General features: G+C 55.6%; 4 protein-coding genes across 11 annotated transcripts in view; 2 read left to right on the top strand and 2 right to left on the bottom strand.

Moving 5' to 3' along the window:
- Nucleotides 1-518: 518 nt before the first annotated feature.
- HSD17B8 (hydroxysteroid 17-beta dehydrogenase 8) lies at nt 519-2,813 on the bottom strand. Of its 5 annotated transcripts, XM_032462797.1 has the most exons (9): nt 2,712-2,812; nt 2,320-2,537; nt 2,114-2,230; nt 1,911-2,003; nt 1,723-1,808; nt 1,526-1,610; nt 1,293-1,335; nt 1,042-1,116; nt 656-849 (listed from the first exon to the last, which is right to left on the bottom strand). In XM_032462797.1, exons 1-9 carry the CDS (start codon nt 2,755-2,757, stop codon nt 833-835), a joined length of 780 nt encoding a protein of 259 aa, XP_032318688.1. In that variant the 5' UTR covers nt 2,758-2,812; the 3' UTR covers nt 656-832. The 5 variants fall into 5 exon arrangements, with proteins under 5 accessions (XP_032318686.1, XP_032318688.1, XP_032318690.1 ...); XM_032462799.1 differs by lacking the exon at nt 1,042-1,116 and having other exon boundaries at nt 684-849; XM_032462798.1 differs by lacking the exon at nt 1,293-1,335 and having other exon boundaries at nt 706-849.
- A 175-nt stretch (nt 2,814-2,988) lies between these two features.
- On the bottom strand, nt 2,989-7,073 carry SLC39A7 (solute carrier family 39 member 7). The gene is made up of 8 exons (XM_006180515.3): nt 6,952-7,073; nt 6,223-6,637; nt 5,966-6,134; nt 5,751-5,804; nt 5,445-5,621; nt 5,155-5,295; nt 4,791-4,987; nt 2,989-3,845 (listed from the first exon to the last, which is right to left on the bottom strand). The coding sequence occupies exons 2-8, from the start codon at nt 6,631-6,633 to the stop codon at nt 3,573-3,575; spliced, it is 1,422 nt and encodes a 473-aa protein (XP_006180577.1). The 5' UTR covers nt 6,634-6,637; nt 6,952-7,073; the 3' UTR covers nt 2,989-3,572.
- Nucleotides 7,074-7,233: 160 nt separating this feature from the next.
- On the top strand, nt 7,234-13,895 carry RXRB (retinoid X receptor beta). Of its 2 annotated transcripts, none has more exons than XM_032462792.1 (10): nt 7,234-7,648; nt 8,320-8,567; nt 9,091-9,247; nt 9,607-9,786; nt 10,915-11,087; nt 11,460-11,589; nt 11,719-11,851; nt 11,967-12,058; nt 12,388-12,493; nt 12,629-13,895. In XM_032462792.1, exons 1-10 carry the CDS (start codon nt 7,414-7,416, stop codon nt 12,774-12,776), a joined length of 1,602 nt encoding a protein of 533 aa, XP_032318683.1. In that variant the 5' UTR covers nt 7,234-7,413; the 3' UTR covers nt 12,777-13,895. The 2 variants fall into 2 exon arrangements, with proteins under 2 accessions (XP_032318683.1, XP_032318682.1); XM_032462791.1 differs by having other exon boundaries at nt 11,955-12,058.
- Nucleotides 13,896-14,208: 313 nt separating this feature from the next.
- Nucleotides 14,209-18,216, top strand: part of COL11A2 (collagen type XI alpha 2 chain) — a 29,849-nt gene continuing 25,841 nt past the window's right edge. For 2 of the 3 annotated variants that reach the window (XM_032462788.1, XM_032462790.1), the window contains exons 1-2: nt 15,065-15,371; nt 18,053-18,202. In XM_032462788.1, coding sequence (XP_032318679.1) covers nt 15,290-15,371; nt 18,053-18,202 — 232 coding nt within the window. In that variant the 5' untranslated portion in view covers nt 15,065-15,289. Of the gene's footprint in view, nt 14,913-15,064; nt 15,372-18,052; nt 18,203-18,216 lie in introns of those variants that run through there. The other variant, XM_032462787.1, reaches the window with a different exon arrangement.

Here is an 18,216-nt window from a genome sequence, read left to right as displayed (position 1 = left end):
GCCAGGGGGTGGCCTGTTTCTGGGATAAGGCAGCAGTGGGTCCCCTCGCCCCCTCCCCCAGATCCCCCCTACTTCCCTGTCCTCTCCTTCAGTCCGTGGCCAGTCCTTATGTGGGCTCCAGAGTCGATTAGCGAGGACCCCCTCCCCTTCCTCCTCCTCCTCCCAGCCCCCTCCCTTCTGCTCTCCTCCAGCCCCTTTCATCGGCTGGTCCATTCCCCTAATCCTGGCCCCCTCCCCTAATCCCCCCCATCCGACCCCAGGCCGGCTGCAGCTATTGTAAGGTGGAGAGAAAGGGGAGGGGGGGGGACTCAGAGAAAAGAGAGGGGTGGGGGAGGGCCACCTGTTCCAAGACCCCCTCCCAAGGCTAGACTGGACACCAGGATGGGGCCAAGAACAAATCACCCTTGGGGACCGAAAGGACCCGGTGAATTGGGGGGAGGGGACTGGGGCTGCAGATCACTGGAAGGGGGTGGGTCAGAGACCCCTCCCTCCAAAAGACCCAGAGTGTCACGCACACACAGTGACACAGTCTCTCACCCGGCGGCGGGGGTTGCCCTGGGAGACCAGGCAGTGAAAGGGAACAATCCTTCGGGAAAGGGAAAGGAGGGGGAGGTAGGGAAGGGTCTGAGGGCTTGGACACAAGAAGAACCGGAGGTGGCAGGGAAGAGGATTTGGAATTTATTAGGGTCACAAGCACCCCTGCCTCCCATATTCAGCATTCCTGAGCCATACACTGCCACCCCTTTTGTAGCCTGGGAACTCAGAGTCCTCAGCAGCAGGAGGCCGAGCAGAGTGGTGGGGGTGTGAGCAGAGTCCAGGGTCCTTGAGGCAGTTACATGAAAAGACCTCCTGGGAGGGGCAGAAACATTTGGACAGATGTGTAGGTGGAGACAAATAGGCTGTAGGGGGGTACCCACTTCTGTCCCTGGCCCATGAGTACTTCTGCCCTTCCCTCAGTGGCTCCAGACTCCTCTCACTTGCTTTCTCATATCATCTGGGTTGCACTTCTCTGCCCTCTTCCTCCCCAAGATGGCCTCATACCAGTGACTTCTACTGACGCCCCTGTGATGTATCCACTGTCTCCAGATGCCAAGAATGCGACCACATCTGCCACATCTAGGGGAATGATGGGGAGGGGGCAGAATCCCACTCACTCTCATAGACCTGAAGTAGCTATCACTTCCCCCCAGAATCACCTCTCCCCCAACCACCAATCCTGGTGAGACCCTCTCAGATACCACATACTTTGGGACCTCTTTATTCAGGGTCCTCCACCCCCACTCAGTGCTCACCCTCAGGGTCCCCCACACGTCCCATTGGGATCATTCCAGTTACCTGTAAAGAAACACTCGTATGTGAGTGAAAGTTTTTTTTCATGGATTTTTTGGTAGACTGAGTCTGTGGTCTTCATTCCTTGTACAGTTATTGAATATCTACTATTTCCCTGGCACTGTGCCAAGCATTCTCTCTGAACCCGAGAGGATGGGTCCTTGAATTATTCTGCCTTCCACCCACAGTCACCTACCTTATCCAGCACTTTCTGAGGCACTTTCTGTATCATGGGTGTTTTAATGAACCCTGGGAGGACAGAGTTACAGCGGATCCCATGTCTGTAGAAAGGAGAGTGGCTGCTGACTCCAGAATGGACTGAACACTGACCCTGCTCTCAGACCTTTTACATGCCTCAGCAAAACCTCCCGTTCCCCAGGGTGTCACACCAACCGTCCGAACTCCCGGGCTGCAGTCTGGGTCAGCCCAATCACTCCAGCCTTGGATGCTGCGTAGTTTGTCTGTCCCATATTCCCCACCTATAAGTATGCCAGAGATTTGGGATGAGTCAGGATTTCCAAAGAGGGGCTCTCCTCTCTGTGCCCACTTGGCTGGCTGACCTCATCCCAACTCAAACTGACCTTCCCTACGATGCTACTGATGTTGATGATGGAGCCAGGACAGCCACTGGACACCAGGGCTTGGGCTGCAGCCTGATTGACTAGGAAGATGCCCTGAGAGGGGGAGAAAGTAACAAGGCAGAAAGGATCAGCTGCGGTGGGTGAGTCTTCCAACTCCCTCTTCAGGCTAGAGGGTCCAGTAATCACGGTTCAGAGGTCACCACCTTGAGGTTGACAGCTATGACTCTGTCCCAGTCATCTTCCGACATGTGGAGCAGAAACTCATCCCTGGTGATGCCCGCACAGGACACAACGACAGATGGCGGGCGAGAAAAGCAGGCCTATGGAAGGGGGAGGTTACGCATGTAGAGCCAGGGGCGGTGGAGGAAACGTTAGGGCTTTAAATAGGACGAGGTCATCTAGCTTTCACCTGCACTTGCTCCAACAAGCGCCTGACGGCCCTGGTCTCGGACACGTCAGCCTGGAAGGCAGCGTGGGCCCCGCAGGGCGCCCCCTCCTCGCTCCCCGGCCCTCCCAGCAGCCGCACCGTCTCTCGTGCCGCTGCCCCGTCCAGGTCGCAAGCGGCCACGGCGGCCCCCTCAGCGGCCAGGCGCACACTGACTGCTCGGCCGATGCCGCCACCCGCACCTGAGGTGGGAGAGAACACGCGGGAGTTGGGGGAGAGAAAGGGGGCAGGGGGCAGAGGTCAACAGCGCAAAGTTAATAAAATTCAGACCAGGGGGCCGAGGCCACAGAATCCGAGGGCACACCCCAACATCACTCCGTCACCCCAACCCGCCCTGGGAGAGCATCCCCCTCAACCTGTGACCAGGGCCAAAGCCGAGCGGAGCCGGAGCTGAGACGCCATGGCGGGCGGCGGGTGGGCGGGCACTCCGGCACTGAGCCAATCCGAGCGCAGAAGGGGCGTGGTGAGGGTAATGCCGGGCCAATCGAGGCCCGGCCTGCGATAGGCCGGCGGAGGCCACCAGCGCAGGCCGACCTCCCACTGCGGGGGCGTGGCCAGACACGACAGCTATGGGGCCTGAGGAGTGAGGAGATGAGGAGCTCCCATTCCCCCCAAAAAGACAAAGACTACGCGTGGAGCAGAAAATCCGAGGACTTTATTTCCGGTCACCACCCCTCCTCCTCGACTCAAAAAGTGATATAAAAGAATAGAAACGAAAAAAAAAATCAGACCATGAGATTAGCAACTAGTCCTCCTCCCCTGGAATCACTCCCAAATCAGGATACACGATTGCCGTTTATCCCTGGCTTCTCTTGCTACCCACTCTGCCTCGGGCTCTGGTCTTCCCTGAAGACTCCACCAATAGGTGGGAGAGAGGGAGGCAAAACTTGAAGTCTGTGTGTGGCAGCTTGGTCCTCTGTGAACAGGTGAGGTGGGGGACTTGGGGTAGGCTGCCATCACCCCTCTCTCTTCCATCCTTCTTCATGGTCCCACTTAGCGCCCAAACCCAACACCATGGTCCCTCTAGTCTCTCACCTCTACAGTCCCTGTAAGACTGTCAAATCTTGATGGCCTTCAAGCCAAAGTCACCACTTCCCTAAGATACAACTCCTACCTTTGGTAGACGTTCTGGGCCAGGGCCCCCAACCTCCAGAGCCCCCTGATGGGCTTAGAGGCTAGAGGTTTGGGGCTGGGGTGGGGGTGGTTTACCCCACCACTCACTCCAGGTGGGCAATTAGCACCATCATGACAACTCCTCCCAGCAGCCCCAGCACCTCCAGAAGTGACTGCAATGGTGATGCCTCCCTCAACAGCTCAGGCAACACGGACACCGTTGCTACGTAGATAAAGCCACCTGCAGTGAATGGCAGAACCCAGCCAGGACCTGTACCGCCTGCAACTTCACTGCCCACTGCCCCTCCTTCAGTTAGGAGAGCACAAGCTGTGCCTGCCAGTGCCCCTACTGCCGTCAGTAGTTGTAGACGCATCGCCTGGTGGGCAGAAAAGAGAGAGAGGCACTCACCAACATCTAAAGGTTATCAGCAGTTTAGACATGGCTGGAGGAGTATAGGTGTACATGGATAGGGAGCATATCTTTGGAAACTAAAGAATAAAACACAAAGGGGGGGGGTCTAAAAGAGATACTTCCCGGAAAATCGTAGCTATCAAAGAGGTCCTTTCTACAGACCTTCTGACTCAGCAGGTCAGGGTAGAAGGCGTGGTGTGAAAGACCCCCATAAACCATTCAGATCGCTTATGGACCACAGTTCAAGAATTACTGAGCTACAAGAAAAATTAACAGAACGTCTTCCCCCTCATTTCTAGAGAATCTGTTGTTAACAATATTAGGCATACTTCGGAGATATTGTTGAGTTCAGTTCCACACCACCACAATAAAGCAAATACTGCAATAAAGCAAGATGCATGGATTGTTTGGTTTCATAGTCCATGTAAAAGTTATATTTACACTATGCTGTAGTCTACTGAGTGTGCAGTAGCATTATGTCTACAATGTACATAGTTTAATTAAAAAATACATTATTACTGAAAAATGATAAACATCATCTGAGCCTTCAGTGAATTGTAATCTTTTTGCTATAATAACACCAAAGATTACTTTTCACAGATAAATGTAACAAGTATAGTAATAATGAAAAAGTTTGAGATGTTGCGAGAATTACCAAACTGTGACAAAAAGAGACAAAGTGAGCAAATGCTGTTGGAAAAATGGTGCCAATAGATGTGCTCAATGCAGGGTTGCCACAAATTTGCAAAAACATGCAGAATCTGTGGAGTTCAATAAAGAAGTGCAATAAAATGAGGAATGCCTGTAGTGCAACTTGTTTGGAACTAGTGGGTGGGAGTCTTGGGTTTGAGGTGGGTGAGCAAGGGGTAAAAGGTTTGAGGCAATCAATTTGGTGCAAATCATCACCAACCTGCTTTTTGCTGCAGCCAGACTGGACCAAGATGGCAAAGTCCCCAACTTCATGGGGCACTTCATGTAGCAGGACAGTCATCGTGGTCAGGATTCCCAGCCCCCGACCCCCTCGAAATGAAGCACCAATGGCCAGACCATCTGTGAAGTTGTGTGCCAGGTCAGCAGCCAGATTCAGGTACCCTGACACACGCAGGTCTTGTACAGGAGAAAAGGAAGACGAAGCATTATCACATCTCCCTGCAGAGACCACTTCTCATGCAGTCCCTCAGTGTTTCCTAGACACCTGCCATCACCCACAGTGCTACTCCCTGTGATTCGTGATGATGCTCTTGCCCAAGCATATCACCAACCTTGGCCCTCACCTGAACCTGCTTTTTCCTCTTCAGAATTCTGAGGTCTCACTGGTCCATCTTTGGGCCTTGTGCCCCCTCCTCGCCTCTTCCTTGACCCCCCTGCTTCCTTTTCTTCTTCCTCTGAGCTCTGCTTATCCTTTGAAGGATGCTCTGAAGAAAGAAAGGAGATGGTAAGAGTAGGGAACAGAGATCACCTTATGTGTCCTCTAAAGGGTAGTCCTCTCCCACCTAAGTACCATAAAATAAGGGGATTCAGAGATAGGCAAGGTGGCTTTCAGGAAAGTTGTTACTGGGCTCACCCTGTCTTCCACGTCCATGACTTCCATGTGTGTGACCGTGAGCGTGTCCGTGAGTGTGTCCATGTCCATGACTGTGTCCATGTCCTCCTTTCACATGTCTCACAAATTTCTCCACCACAAGAAAGGCGACAATTCCACTAAGGACCCACAGTCCCACAGACAGAATAGGGCCCTGGCCTGGGAATGGATGCATTGAGACATTGAGATGTGGATTCCAGACTTTTCCTCCCCAAGTGCAGAAGAAGAATAGGGAGGGATAACCTTCCCCAGCACCCCAAACCATGTTTCCATCTGCCCCTTCCTCACCACTGTGGGAGTGTCCATGTCCCGGCTGCTCCAGATGGTGGTGAGAATGGGGTTCTGGAGAAAGGGGAAGAAAAGGCCAGATGAAGGAATACACCATCCAAGAGGTGTATATTTGGGGGAATATTGTAAGGTCAGGGATCATAAAGGGATAAGAACCCTCTTGTCCAAAGAATAAAATACATTAAGATTTGAGGTAGAAGCTAGAGGTCACTTACCCAGAGCATGAGGGATGAGGTGCAGGAAGGCATCTCCCAGGAGCCCACCCGAAGCAAAACTCAGCAAGATCTGGAGCAGAGAGCGGTGCCGAGGGGAGTTTGACTCCACAGGGATAAGGAAGAGGACGAAATATGGAGCTGCAGAGATCAGTACTGTGGCCCCCAGTGCCTGGTGAGGGACAGTCAGGGGTCAAGAGGTGTGGGGTTTCCCAACAATCCAGAACCAGCTCCCTCTTTCCCATCCCCGGGGGACTCACATAGGCCCAGAGAGTGACAGTGTCCAGGTCCTGCTTGATTCCCGGAGCCGCAGACTCCCCATAGCCTCCAGAGCTGTGCTCATGGTCATGTCCGTGTCCTCCATGGTAGAGGCTTTCATGGGAATGGCCATAACTATGGCCATGGTGCAAATCCTCATGTGAATGTCCATGGTCGTGACCGTGGGTATGTCCATGCCAGATGCTCTCATGAGTGTGGCCATGGCCATGGGCATGGCTGTGTCCATGGTGGAAATCCTCATGTGAGTGCCTGTGGCTGTGGCCATGGAAGTCCTCGTGCAGGTCTTCGTACATGTCGCCATGACCCCCGTGTCCGGCCACTAGCAGCCCCAAGGCGGCCCAGGTCAGCAGTCCCACGGCCACCCAGTGAGGGGCCCCCAGGCCTCTGGCCATCACGCTGACCAGAGGGACAGAGACAGTGACTCCACTTGACCCTCAACTCTATATACCTATGCGGGTTCCACTTTACTCCGCTAGCGCCCTCCATCCACGTCTATGGGCTGCTCCCCCCATTCCATTCTGTCCCCACCCACATTGTTCCCAAGACTCGTTTTCTTTATCCTGATCCCCTTCTCGCATGTAGGACCCCCAGGACACTGCTCTAGGCTTTGATCGGCCACTTTATAGACTCTCTAGGCCCTCGTCTCTATGACCCACTAGGTGAGGAAAAAGGCCTGGAAAGGACCGTAAGGAAAAAGAGAGAATTCTCACCGGCTCCGGGATCCTCTCCTGTCCCGGTTTGCTCGGACGTGGCAGTCCCTCCTCTAGCTCCCGCGAGAACAGGAAGTTCCGTTCTACTTCGGTCCCAGTACCTTTACCAATATGGCCGCACTCCGTTAGCGGTGGAGCGGTCCTGCCCTGGGGCGCATGCGCCGGCGTGGAGGTTATTTGAGGGGATGCTGGGCGAGGCGGGTTAACAGGCGGGAGGAAACTGCCTCCTCCGTTTCCAACTAGATGAGGGGGCGGGAACTAGTGCGGAGACTTCCCGTCCATACCAAGATGGCTGCCACATTGGCGCTGTCATTTTGGTACAGAGCAGAGCGAAGCGCTTAATTCGACCCGGTCCAGGCCAGAGTCTTTTTCTCTGCGGCTTCCTCGTGCTCAGCTAGTCCCCTGACCAATCCCTGGGAATCCCTGGTACCTCTTCGCTATACCTACACTCAGCCAGGAATCATGTCTTGGGCTGCTCGCCCGCCCTTCCTCCCCCAGCGGCATGCCGCAGGGCAGTGTGGGCCGGTGGGGGTGCGAAAAGAAATGCATTGTGGGGTCGCGTCCCGGTGGCGGCGGCGACGGCCCTGGCTGGATCCCGCAGCGGCGGCGGCGGCGGCGGCAGCAGCCGGAGAACAACAAACCCCGGAGCCGGAGCCGGGGGAGGCTGGACGGGACGGGATGGGCGACAGCGGGCGGGGTGAGTGTCCTAGCGGACGGACAAGCGAGCCAGTGACCGCGTTATCAGCAACCCCTCCCCCCCTCCCTTGGCGCTCTTTCCCAGGCATTCCCGCCCCCTTGTTTGTAAACATGCGTCCCCTCCCTCCCGAGGGCCTTAGCGCCCTCCCCCCGGGGCGGGGCGGGGATGGGAGGGGGAGTTTCCGCCCTGCTGACTGGCCGCCTGAGGCCCTGCACTCAGGAGATCACAGGCGTGGGACACTAGTCCTCGAGATTGAGGACTCTGGACATTTGAAGGCAAATTCTGCGTCCTAGGAGGGGCCTCTTCCGCCTGTCTCTTTTCCCTGCACGTTCTGGCTACTAGCTGGGAATGGAGGGGCTGACTGGTCCACCCCACGTGCTGCCCCACCCACACGAGATGCTCTGGTTTGGGGAGACCAAATGCATTGCTTGGAATTTTGCCTCACCTGAACTATCTTCCTCTCCTTTGTCAACCCCTTCCTCTCACCATGATTAGGAATTAAGTCGTTGTTTGACAACAGGGTGTCTCTGGACTTGGGAAGGGGTGAGGTGCGATGGGGGCGCGGTGAGGGATCAGAGAGAGAATTTTGTGTACGGTTGGATGATGGAAGACTCATTTTCTCTTTTTGTCTCTCCTGTCTTTGTCTGTGCCTGTGTGTACCCCTCCCTCAGATACTCGAAGCCCAGACAGTTCCTCCCCAAATACCCTTCCGCAGGGGGCTACTACCCCTTCTCCTCCTGGGCCGCCCCTACCCGCTTCAGCAGCTGCATCCCTTGGAGGCTCTGGAGCCCCACCCCCAGCCCCGATGCCACCCCCACCACTGGGCTCCCCCTTCCCAGTTATCAGTTCTTCCATGGGGTCCCCCGGTCTGCCCCCTCCAGCTCCTCCAGGATTCTCCGGGCCTGTCAGCAGTCCCCAGGTGAGAGGTTGTGACCCACTTATTGCCTGTCCACTTTCATTTCCTTGTTTTCCTTGTGACCCCAGATCCTTGTGTGAACTTCCTCATGGCCCATTGACCTTCTAGTCCTCTAGTCCCAGCAGGTCTGTGGTCCTTGTGAGACCCCTTGCCCTTCCTGAGGTGGCTGATCTTTCACTGCATACCTCCTCCCCAGCCCTATAAAAAGAACCCCAGCTGTTCTTGATGTGCTTTTCATCTATCAGTGATTTTTTTTTTTTTTTGCCCTTTTTGTCCCATCTGCCCTTCTGTGATACAAGCCCTTCAGGGCCACTGTGTTGCACAGTTTCAGGGGGAACTTTCTATCTTATTTCTTTGGGGTTGTGCTCTAGGGGTGGCCCTTCATGTGCACTGCAGTATAAATAGTATCCTTTGTAATGTGCAATGCAGGGCCCTACCTAGGTGGTAGGGAGTGATTTCCATCACCTCTGAGAAATTATCCTTCCCAATGAGTCTCCCTGTGACTTCCCTATTTCCCCCATCCCAGATTAACTCAACAGTGTCGCTCCCTGGGGGTGGGTCTGGCCCCCCTGAAGATGTGAAGCCACCAGTCTTAGGGGTCCGGGGCCTGCACTGTCCACCCCCTCCAGGTGGCCCTGGGGCTGGCAAACGGCTATGTGCAATCTGCGGGGACCGAAGCTCAGGTATGGGGCTCAGGACCAGCAGAGAGGAAAAAGGAGAGTGTGCCATTTACCTTTGCTGGTGGGATTCCCAGGGGCTCATAAGGTTGCCTTAGAGCAAGTGAGCTGGGGGAGGCCTGATGAAGTTAAGGAACCTGCAGCACATATTTGGGATGGGGGTGGTCAGAGGGAGGAGGGGGCTGGTACAGGCTTTTTGAACAGTGAGAAGAGTGGGACTGGATCATCCATCATGTCCTAGTTCCCAGTATCTATTTGGTAAACACAGGATGGACTTAAACTACATCTGCCGGGGGGAGGTTGGAAAGAGTCATAGTAGCACAGAGTCTCTGAGCTGTCTTATTGCTCCTCCTCCCTTCTCATAGGCAAACACTATGGGGTTTACAGCTGTGAGGGCTGCAAAGGCTTCTTCAAGCGCACCATCCGTAAGGACCTGACCTACTCATGCCGGGACAACAAAGACTGCACGGTGGACAAGCGCCAGCGGAACCGCTGTCAGTACTGCCGCTATCAAAAGTGCCTGGCCACTGGCATGAAGAGGGAGGGTAAGGACCTGCCCCATCCAGGCCTCCCAGTCTGCCCTGTGGGAGAAGTGGGGAGGAGATGGAGGGAAGACTGCAGGAAAAACTGTACCTCTCAGGAAGGCTGGACTGTTCTCTCTCTCCTCCAGAGGGCGGTGTTTGATTTCCCTCTCCCCTGCTCATCAGCTCTTCTCCCCATACCCTGATCTGGTCCCTTGAGTTTCCTTCTTAATGGTTCTGCCTCTGTGGCCTGCACCTAAGACCTCTCCCTGTTCTGGTGCTAGGGCAGGATAACTTTTCCTTCCCCATGATGGGTTTCTCTAGCTCCCCTTCTCTCACCTGAATAGTTCTTCCTTTCTCTGACCCAGTGCTTCCACTCTGGTCTCCAGCTCCCTGTTATCAGTGTTCTCTTCTCTCTAGGACTCTACCCTCTTAAGCTACAGCCTTTACTGAAGACCTCAGAGCTTCTTTCCCTCTTTTTTTAAAAAAAACTCTATTTTATCTTAAACCTGATTCTGGAATTCTGAGAGAGACACTTAAAGGAGTATATCTTGGTCACATCCCTCATTTTAGAGAAGATGAGCCTGAGGCCTTTCCCAAGGGCATGCAATAAAAGAGTGTCAGGTCTGGGATCAGAACCCACATCCCAAAGATCCAGGCCAGTGCTCCTTTTCCTGCCTCTTTGTTGAGGCAGAAGAGCACCAGATTTGTGGTCAGGCACACTTAAATTTAGTTGTATGACTTGCCTTGTATTGTGTGAGCTTGGGAAAGCTGTTTAATAAATTGCCCCAAATTCATTATCTTTAAAAATGAGGACAAGAGCTCACAGGGTTGTTATAATAATTGAGTGAATGTTAAAGTGTGCTTGGCATGTTTCTTAGTGTGTAGTAGGCTCTCAGTTTAAATGTTAGCTTTCTCTCTAACTCCTTTACTCACCCTTTTACTTCTCCTTCTTGGTTTATTTATCTGTCCTTTTATAACTCCTGCTCCTAGAGTGCCCCCAGTCTGCAGTTGTTTCAAGTGGCTTCCCTGATTTCTATAAATATCTCCTAAGGACTCTGAGACCCTGATAAAGCCCTAAGGACATTTTGGAATCCCCTCATGGCTGGCTGCTGACTTTCCACTTTTTTCTCCTTTCTCCTTCCCCCCCAGCGGTACAGGAGGAGCGTCAGCGGGGGAAGGACAAAGATGGGGATGGGGAGGGGGCTGGGGGAGCCCCTGAGGAGATGCCGGTGGACAGGATCCTGGAGGCAGAGCTTGCTGTGGAACAGAAGAGTGACCAGGGCGTTGAGGGTCCTGGGGGAACCGGGGGTGGCGGCAGCAGCGTGAGTGATGGGGTCAATCTACTCTTCTTCCTGATGGCGGGTGGCGGGGGTTGGGTGGGAGTCTAGGTCCGTTCTATCTCCCCCTGCCTTCCCCTCACAACCCACCTAACACTGCCTGGGACTGGAGGTGCTGCCAAACAAGGTCTCAAACATCTGAGGTGGGTGTGATAGCATTCTCTGTCCCCACTCCCAAAACAACCCACTGGCAGAACCACAGGCAAGTCCTGAATAATTGTCAAAAGAGAAGGAATTGGTTCAGTTGGGGGCTTGAAGAGAAACTGCAAATAAGGAAAGTTGTCAAAAGCCTCTTACAAGGGTGGCTCCCAGTGTACTTCCAAACCTTCCATAACTCTTACCCCCCACCCCCTGCAGCCAAATGACCCAGTGACTAACATCTGTCAGGCAGCTGACAAGCAGCTATTCACGCTTGTTGAGTGGGCGAAGAGGATCCCACACTTTTCCTCCTTGCCGCTGGATGACCAGGTCATACTGCTGCGGGCAGGTCAGTGACCTTGGATCCTTTTGACTTTTGACCCCTTGTCATTTGACCTCTCTTGGACCTCTTCCTTTGATATGCTTTGAATCCCATGGCCTGATCCCTGGCTCCTGACCCCTGCTGCCCCCCACTCAGGCTGGAACGAGCTCCTCATTGCCTCCTTCTCTCACCGATCCATTGATGTCCGAGATGGCATCCTCCTCGCCACAGGTCTTCACGTACACCGCAACTCAGCCCATTCCGCAGGCGTGGGAGCCATCTTTGACCGGTCAGTGGCCCTCGGCTGGGCTGGCCTATAGGAAGAAGGGGTGGGGCTATAGGCTGGTCCGTGTCCAAGGCTGGCTGAGCTGTGACCTTTGAGTGACCTGCAGGTCCCTCTCCAGGGTGCTGACAGAGCTAGTGTCCAAAATGCGTGACATGAGGATGGACAAGACAGAACTTGGCTGCCTGAGGGCAATCATTCTGTTCAACCCAGGTAAGAGGAGGATTACCCTTGTCTCTCAAGAGAAGGCAACCTTGGAGCCTCCTCTTCTTCGGAGACTCCTAAGTTACTCAGCTGTCCCCCTCAGTAAGATCCTCAACCTGGAAATCTCCCAGGTGACCAAGAAAAACCCACATCCACTGATAACGTTCCCCTTCTGACCCCATTCCACAAACCCCATGTGCCCTGCTTCCCTTGCCAGGCATCTGGTGAAGGGCATGTAGGTGGGGCCCAAAAGGGACATGGTGTGGGCCACATCTCCGTGTTTGTCCTGATTTCATTTGTCTTTCTTCCTGTTTCTCCTCTCTCCCCTGCCATCTCAGATGCCAAGGGCCTCTCCAACCCCAGTGAGGTAGAGGTCCTGCGGGAGAAAGTGTATGCATCACTGGAAACCTACTGCAAACAGAAGTACCCTGAGCAGCAGGGACGGTGAGAAGGAGCTGTGGGCCTGAGGGGTTGTAGGAACTGAGGCTCCCCCTGGGGTAGGGGGTGGGGTGCCACGAGGGTGTGTTCAGGGCCTGTGTGGCTCCAGCTCTCATTCTGCTTCTCCCACCCCCACCTTAGGTTTGCCAAGCTGCTGCTGCGTCTTCCTGCTCTCAGGTCCATAGGCCTTAAGTGTCTAGAGCATCTGTTTTTCTTCAAGCTCATTGGTGACACCCCCATTGACACCTTCCTCATGGAGATGCTTGAGGCTCCCCACCAGCTGGCCTGAGCCCACACCCAAAGGTGGTGCTCCTCAAGCTTGAGGAGGGCACGTCAGAGAGGGACTCCGAGCCTCGGGCAGGGTTGGGAGGGGCCATGTTCCTAGAATTTTGGAGGGGTGAGGAGTTCAGGGCAGAACTGAGACCTCCAAGGAGGGGGGGTCCCTAAACCCTCCAAGGGTTTGCCTGATATCCCGTCAGAGGGGACCCCAGATCACTGCAAGGGCTGGACCTCTCCCTTCAGTGGCCTTGAGTCTCTGAACTTGTGTGGTTCTGCCATGGTTTGGGGTGCTTTCTCACCCCCTGCCTGGAGGGACCTCTCCTTCCCCCAGCACAAAGCACTGGCCTTGCTCCCAGGACCTTGCTTCCTTCTCATCTTGTCTCACTTAGTCCCCCATCTGAAGAGTGGAAATGGGAACTTCTCCAGAGATGGATATTAGGGGGCAGGCCCCCCAAACTGATGGACATGGGAGTAAGGCTCTGACAGGCCTTCCTCTAACCAAGCCTGGCAGATGGAGCTACTCTGAAAGAAGGAGGGGGCCCTGTCGCTGTCTCCTGTCCAGAGTGCCCTCTCCCACTTCACCTCCTGCAGTCAGACTGAAAAATAAAAAGGTGATGGTGGTTAAGGGCTGGGTGGAGTTGTAGGAATCCATCTGCTATTTTTAATTTTCTTTAAGGATAGAGACTTGCAGTTAGACTCAAAGAAGTACTGTACTTTCCTAGGTTGACTAAGAAATGCCAGTGGTGGAGGTGGTGTTTGGGAAAGGCAGGGCTCTGAGATGGTCTGTCTTGGGCTCCTCAAGCACTGGCCTTCCCAACGCTCTCCCCCCAACTCTTCCTGTTAAACTTGGGGAAGGGGCCTGGGCTGTGATGGCAGGGCAGGGGGTGGTTTGGTGAGTAGTCCTCGGGCTCTTCCCTTCACAGCTCTCCCCCTAGCCCTGGACACACACACAAAAGGTTGGGGGTCACAGGAACCTGGCCTGAGAATTGAGGAGAGATGGCCTGTCTGCAGAGATGGGGTGCTGGGGCTGCATGATTTTTGCCCTGCAGCTCTTCTCTCTGGGGTTCCTTTTCCCTCTCGTACACTCACACATAAAATCGCTTTCAAATTAAAATTGCTGTTTTCTGGACTGAGATGACTGTATTGGGGTTGCGGGGGCAGCGCTGCATCGGGCTGGCTGGGTGTTGGGGGGTGGTATCCGGTCGGGAGCTCCGGATGGGCTCCCTTGACGCCGCCGAGGTTCCCTGGGGCCTGAGAGGCGGGCACAGCGTGGGGGACACAAGGCGCGCTTTGTCGCGGAGGGGGGGGAGAGGGTGTGCCAGGCTGGGGGCGGGGCCGGCCGGAGGAGGAAGGGGGGGCGGCCCGCTCTTTCAAAGGCGCCTTGTTCGCCTGCGCCCTCCTAAGCGCCAGCGGGCGGCGGCGCCTCGGCTCGCTCTGGTCTTCCCTCCGGCCGCGCCGCGGGCTCCGGGCAGACCCGGCGCCGTGCCCGTTCGTGGGGGCGCACTGGGCGCTGAACGCCACGGCCTCCTCAGGCGTTGCCCGCCTGTAGGCGGCCTCGTCCCCGAGTGACCCCGTTTCCCGGGGCTCTGCCAACTAGCGTCGACGGCCCCCTTCACCTCTCCACTGGGTGCCTTTCCACCTGGGCTCCCGGACGCCTTTACGTCGTCCCCCATTTTCATCTCCTTGGACTGGATTAGCCTGTTTGTGGGTCTGTCCAGTCTCTGGCCTCCCCTCTAACCACCCTCCCTCCTCGCCACCCCCCTCGCTCCCAGTGGCCGTCGAGTTGCAGGTCTCTAGTCGCTATCTATAGCCTTGTCTATAAATACCCCTGCCCCAGGCCGGGCTCTGTAATTACACCGGGCGGGGCGAGGGGAAATAATTATGGAGACCCGATGGGGTGGGGGCGAGGTAGCGACCCCCAGACCCGCCTCTCCCCTCCCACTGTATCCTAAACCCCGCCCAGGACTCTGCTGAACGGGGGTTCTGGGCCCCCAAGGAGGAGGAACGGGGGAGGGGTGTTGTGACTGGACATTTGGGTTCCCCCAAAAGAAAAAGACTGGGAAAGAGATATTGGGGTTCCCGAAAAGAGAATCCTAGGGTACAGACCATTGAGTCCCTTCAAGAAGCAGAAGCGAGTAGTCCTAGGGTCAGTGAGGGAGAGTTCCCATTCACGCCCCCCCCCCAACCAGGTGGAGATCAAGGGTGGGGTTTCCCCTCGGTGGCTGTGGGCGGGCTCCTGGAGGCGGGGGCTGGGCCGGGGGCGGGAGCGAGGTGGGGGCTCTGGCCGCTGGGGTGGCCGGGGACACACAGGAGCGGCGGCCACCGAGGAGGGAGCAGCGCCGGGCCCCCGACGGCGTCTGACTGCATGGAGCTGGGCCACTGAGAGCTGTCGCCAACCGACAGCCTCTGACTTCCCCGGGACCCCGGCGTCGGAGCCTGATCCTTCTCTCTTGACAGCTTCGGGGCATCCAGCGCCTCCAGCTGCCCCTGGGTCCCTGGGACCTGGCGTTCGGGGCGCCAGCTATGGAGCGGTGCAGCCGCTGCCATCGTCTCCTCCTGCTAGTACCGCTGGTGCTGGGGCTGAGCGCGGCTCGGGCCTGGGCAGGTAAGGGGAATCCCAACGCCTGGGTCCTCGGAATCAGGCTGGAGCTCCGAGTACCTCCGGGGCAGGGGACAGCTGATGCCTGGGGAGGGGGGAAGCTTCTGAATCCCAGACTGGCATTTGGGGAGTCAAGAGTCCAGGCTGGAGAGCAGGACATCCGTGTTTCTTGGAGTCAGGGTGAGGATCTCTTTCTCTCCTTGAAGTGACTAGGGGAGGGCAGGTAAGGCTGAAAGGTGGAGGATCACCTGAGAGCCCGTCAGTGGGGCTGGATGCTGGGGTCCTCTGGCTGGGCCAAGGTGGTCCAGCCTGTGCTGGAGTCGGGGATAGATGCCAGTGTTGATGGGTGAGGGGTGCATATATGTCTTCTGGTCTTTCTGCCTGTATCTCTGGAGTAAGAGGGGAGCATCTGTGGGTCAGAGCAGAGCCTAGCAAGTAGAGAAAGAAAGGATGCCTAGACTATTTGTCCCATTGGCTTCCCTGACAGGAACCCCTTCCCCCTCCCTGTGCCCTCGATGCTGCCACGCGGCTGGCTCTGGGGAGCACTGGGGCTGGCTGCCAACAGGACGGCCGCTGGACAGGCCAGGATCAGGTGTCTGAGGCAGGAGCCAACTCTTTGCATTCCTACCCTCCCCCTCCCCCTCAGGCCTGCCCGGCTCCCCTGGGTCCCTAGTGTCCACAATCCCAATCTTTTCTTCTTTCCCCCAGCATCTAGAAGTCCTTTCTCCTAGGAAAGGGGGTTTGACATCATCGGAGAGGAAGGGGCTGGGAGTACCTACGTATCAGGCAGGCTGGAGTAAGGCCCCCCACTCCATGCTGATTTGCATATAACATGATTATTCACTTCTCTGTTCTGGGGGGAAAATGGTCAGAATAACAGCATAAAGGATTTAGATTAGATTACAGAAGGAAGAACTTTCCAGATAGGAGGAGCATGAGGCTTAGGGATAGAAAATTGAAGTGGATTGTCTGTAGATTCTAAGAGTCTTTTTTAGGGAGAAAAGGGACCCTTTAGCACTGAGGCAGGGAGATGGCTGAGATGACTGTCTCTTACTTTAGGGCTGAGTGGGTAGAGGTGGGACTCTATAGGAAAATGGGTTAGTGTGGGATTCATAAGAGTAAAAAAAATGGGGCTGAATTAGTGTGGAATTCATAACAGTAAAGAATGGGGCATTTCGGGGGCCAGAGGTACAGTGGTGCAGGGGTGATAGGGCAACCAGTGGGGATACTGGGGCAGATTGAGGCCAGAGACAGTGGGCCACATATGTGGCTTGAAGAGGGAAGATGGGTGGGCAGACGTGTGGGTAGGTTGTCTATAGGATGGAACTGCACTCTCCTGGGGTTTGGTGGAGGATGGGGGCCTCTGAGGTCTCCTTGGCCTGGGGTCTCTGTGAGTCTCTGTGTCTCTGTCTCACTTACCCTTCGTCTCTCAAAGCGGCCCTTGTGTGTTGGTGTTTGCGGAGCTGCCACACGCGGGGGCCAGGCTAGGGCAGGGGGGTGGGAGGGGGCAAGGCCGTGGTTTCCCGGCTTCTGGACTCAAAGGGCCTTTTCTCTGCCTGCCCGCCCCACCTCACCCACCCCACCCAGCTCCACTCTCCTGATCACCCTGGCCCCTGCCCTGCCCGACACTTTTATGAAAGTTTTGCTGGAACTTTCTTTGGGATTTTTCCAATCTGGAGCTGATGGTGTGAGAAGTATGTGTATTGGGGGAGCAAATGAGGGAGAGGTGACCTTTGTTTTTCTGGGAGTTTGAACTCTTCGGAAGCTGAGTTCAAGGTGAATAGGGCTGATGGCCTGAGTCTTGAATCTTTGGATTGTGGGTTGTGGGGGTGGTGGGGCAGTGTTGGAGTTCCAGGTGTGGGGAGCTTGCCCGGATTTTGGGCAAAGACTCTGATGGGATCCACAGATGTGTGGCTCTGGGCCCTGGACCTGCTCCGGCTCCGCGTGGCAGCTTCAGGCTCCTCACCCGCCCCCGCCCCCCAGCCCATCTCACCAGCCAGGGGCACAGGCTCCTGGGGTGGCTCTTTCTTGTATCTCCTTCCTCTGCATGCCCAGACACTGGAACTGCAGCAGCTTGAAGCCCCATTCCCCATAAAGCCGCCTCTCTGCTCCCTCCCTGATGGCACCCCTGTACCTCCTGTGCCCAGAATGATTGTTTGCCCAGATGTTGTTTGTGCTGGAGACGTGGGACAGAGGCCAGAGACCCAGACACCAACAGATATGGAAAGGGAGTGAGAGAGGGAGAAAGACGGGGAAAGGAAAAGATGTGAGGGACATAGAGGAAGACAGGAGGGTCAGGGAGAGAGAAACACCAACAGGTACGAGACGGAGAATAAGAGTGACAGAGTAAGAGAGAGAAGGGGAGACAGGTGGAGAGTTGAGAGAGAGATTAAGAGAGAAAATAGAGATTCATAGGCTGAAAGACAGAGGGAGAGGGAGGGGGACAGAGGCTGGGAGAGAGGGGGGCAGTCCTGGGCGTGGAGCTGAATACAGGGTCAGTGCTGCCCTTTGCCAGGTGTTTCTTGTTTTCCATCCATTCAGTCCCTGTTCAGGAGCAAGTCAGGGAGAGGTGACTTGTCTTCCAGGGAGGCTGAGCCCCAGGAAGCTGAGCTCTTGACCCCAAATGTCCCCTATTTGGGTCCTCCTGAGAGTGTGTCCCTTCCCCTGATCATCGTGGATTCTCCCAGGTGCGCCCCCTGTGGACTTGCTTCGGGCCCTGAGATTCCCCTCCCTCCCTGATGGTGTCCGGAAGGCGAGAGGCATCTGTCCATCTGATGTGGCCTACCGAGTGTCCCGACCTTCCCAGCTCAGTGCACCCACCCGCCAGCTCTTCCCAGGTATGGGTGACCTG

This window comes from Camelus ferus, chromosome 20 (assembly GCF_009834535.1).
Source record: "Camelus ferus isolate YT-003-E chromosome 20, BCGSAC_Cfer_1.0, whole genome shotgun sequence".
Classification (NCBI taxonomy): Eukaryota; Metazoa; Chordata; class Mammalia; order Artiodactyla; family Camelidae; genus Camelus; species Camelus ferus.
The sequence above is the reverse complement of the archived record's forward strand: the minus strand, read 5'-3'. Positions and strand labels throughout refer to the sequence as shown.

Excerpts from the sequence above, each read along its gene's own strand:
- HSD17B8 (XM_032462795.1), bottom strand. The coding sequence starts at position 2,757 with ATGGCGTCTCAGCTCCGGCTCCGCTCGGCTTTGGCCCTGGTCACAG. Across the intron at positions 2,538-2,711 it reads GGCTTTGGCCCTGGTCACAG|GTGCGGGTGGCGGCATCGGC; the intron begins GTTGAGGGGGAT and ends CTCCCACCTCAG. Across the intron at positions 2,004-2,113 it reads TCATAGCTGTCAACCTCAAG|GGCATCTTCCTAGTCAATCA; the intron begins GTGGTGACCTCT and ends TCCCCCTCTCAG.
- SLC39A7 (XM_006180515.3), bottom strand. The coding sequence starts at position 6,633 with ATGGCCAGAGGCCTGGGGGCCCCTCACTGGGTGGCCGTGGGACTGCTG. Across the intron at positions 5,296-5,444 it reads TCATGGACGTGGAAGACAGG|AGCATCCTTCAAAGGATAAG; the intron begins GTGAGCCCAGTA and ends TTCTTTCTTCAG. Across the intron at positions 3,846-4,790 it reads CTGGCTGCAGCAAAAAGCAG|GCGATGCGTCTACAACTACT; the intron begins GTTGGTGATGAT and ends TCTGCCCACCAG.
- RXRB (XM_032462791.1), top strand. The coding sequence starts at position 7,414 with ATGTCTTGGGCTGCTCGCCCGCCCTTCCTCCCCCAGCGGCATGCCGCA. Across the intron at positions 9,248-9,606 it reads CTGCGGGGACCGAAGCTCAG|GCAAACACTATGGGGTTTAC; the intron begins GTATGGGGCTCA and ends CCCTTCTCATAG. Across the intron at positions 9,787-10,914 it reads CACTGGCATGAAGAGGGAGG|CGGTACAGGAGGAGCGTCAG; the intron begins GTAAGGACCTGC and ends CTTCCCCCCCAG.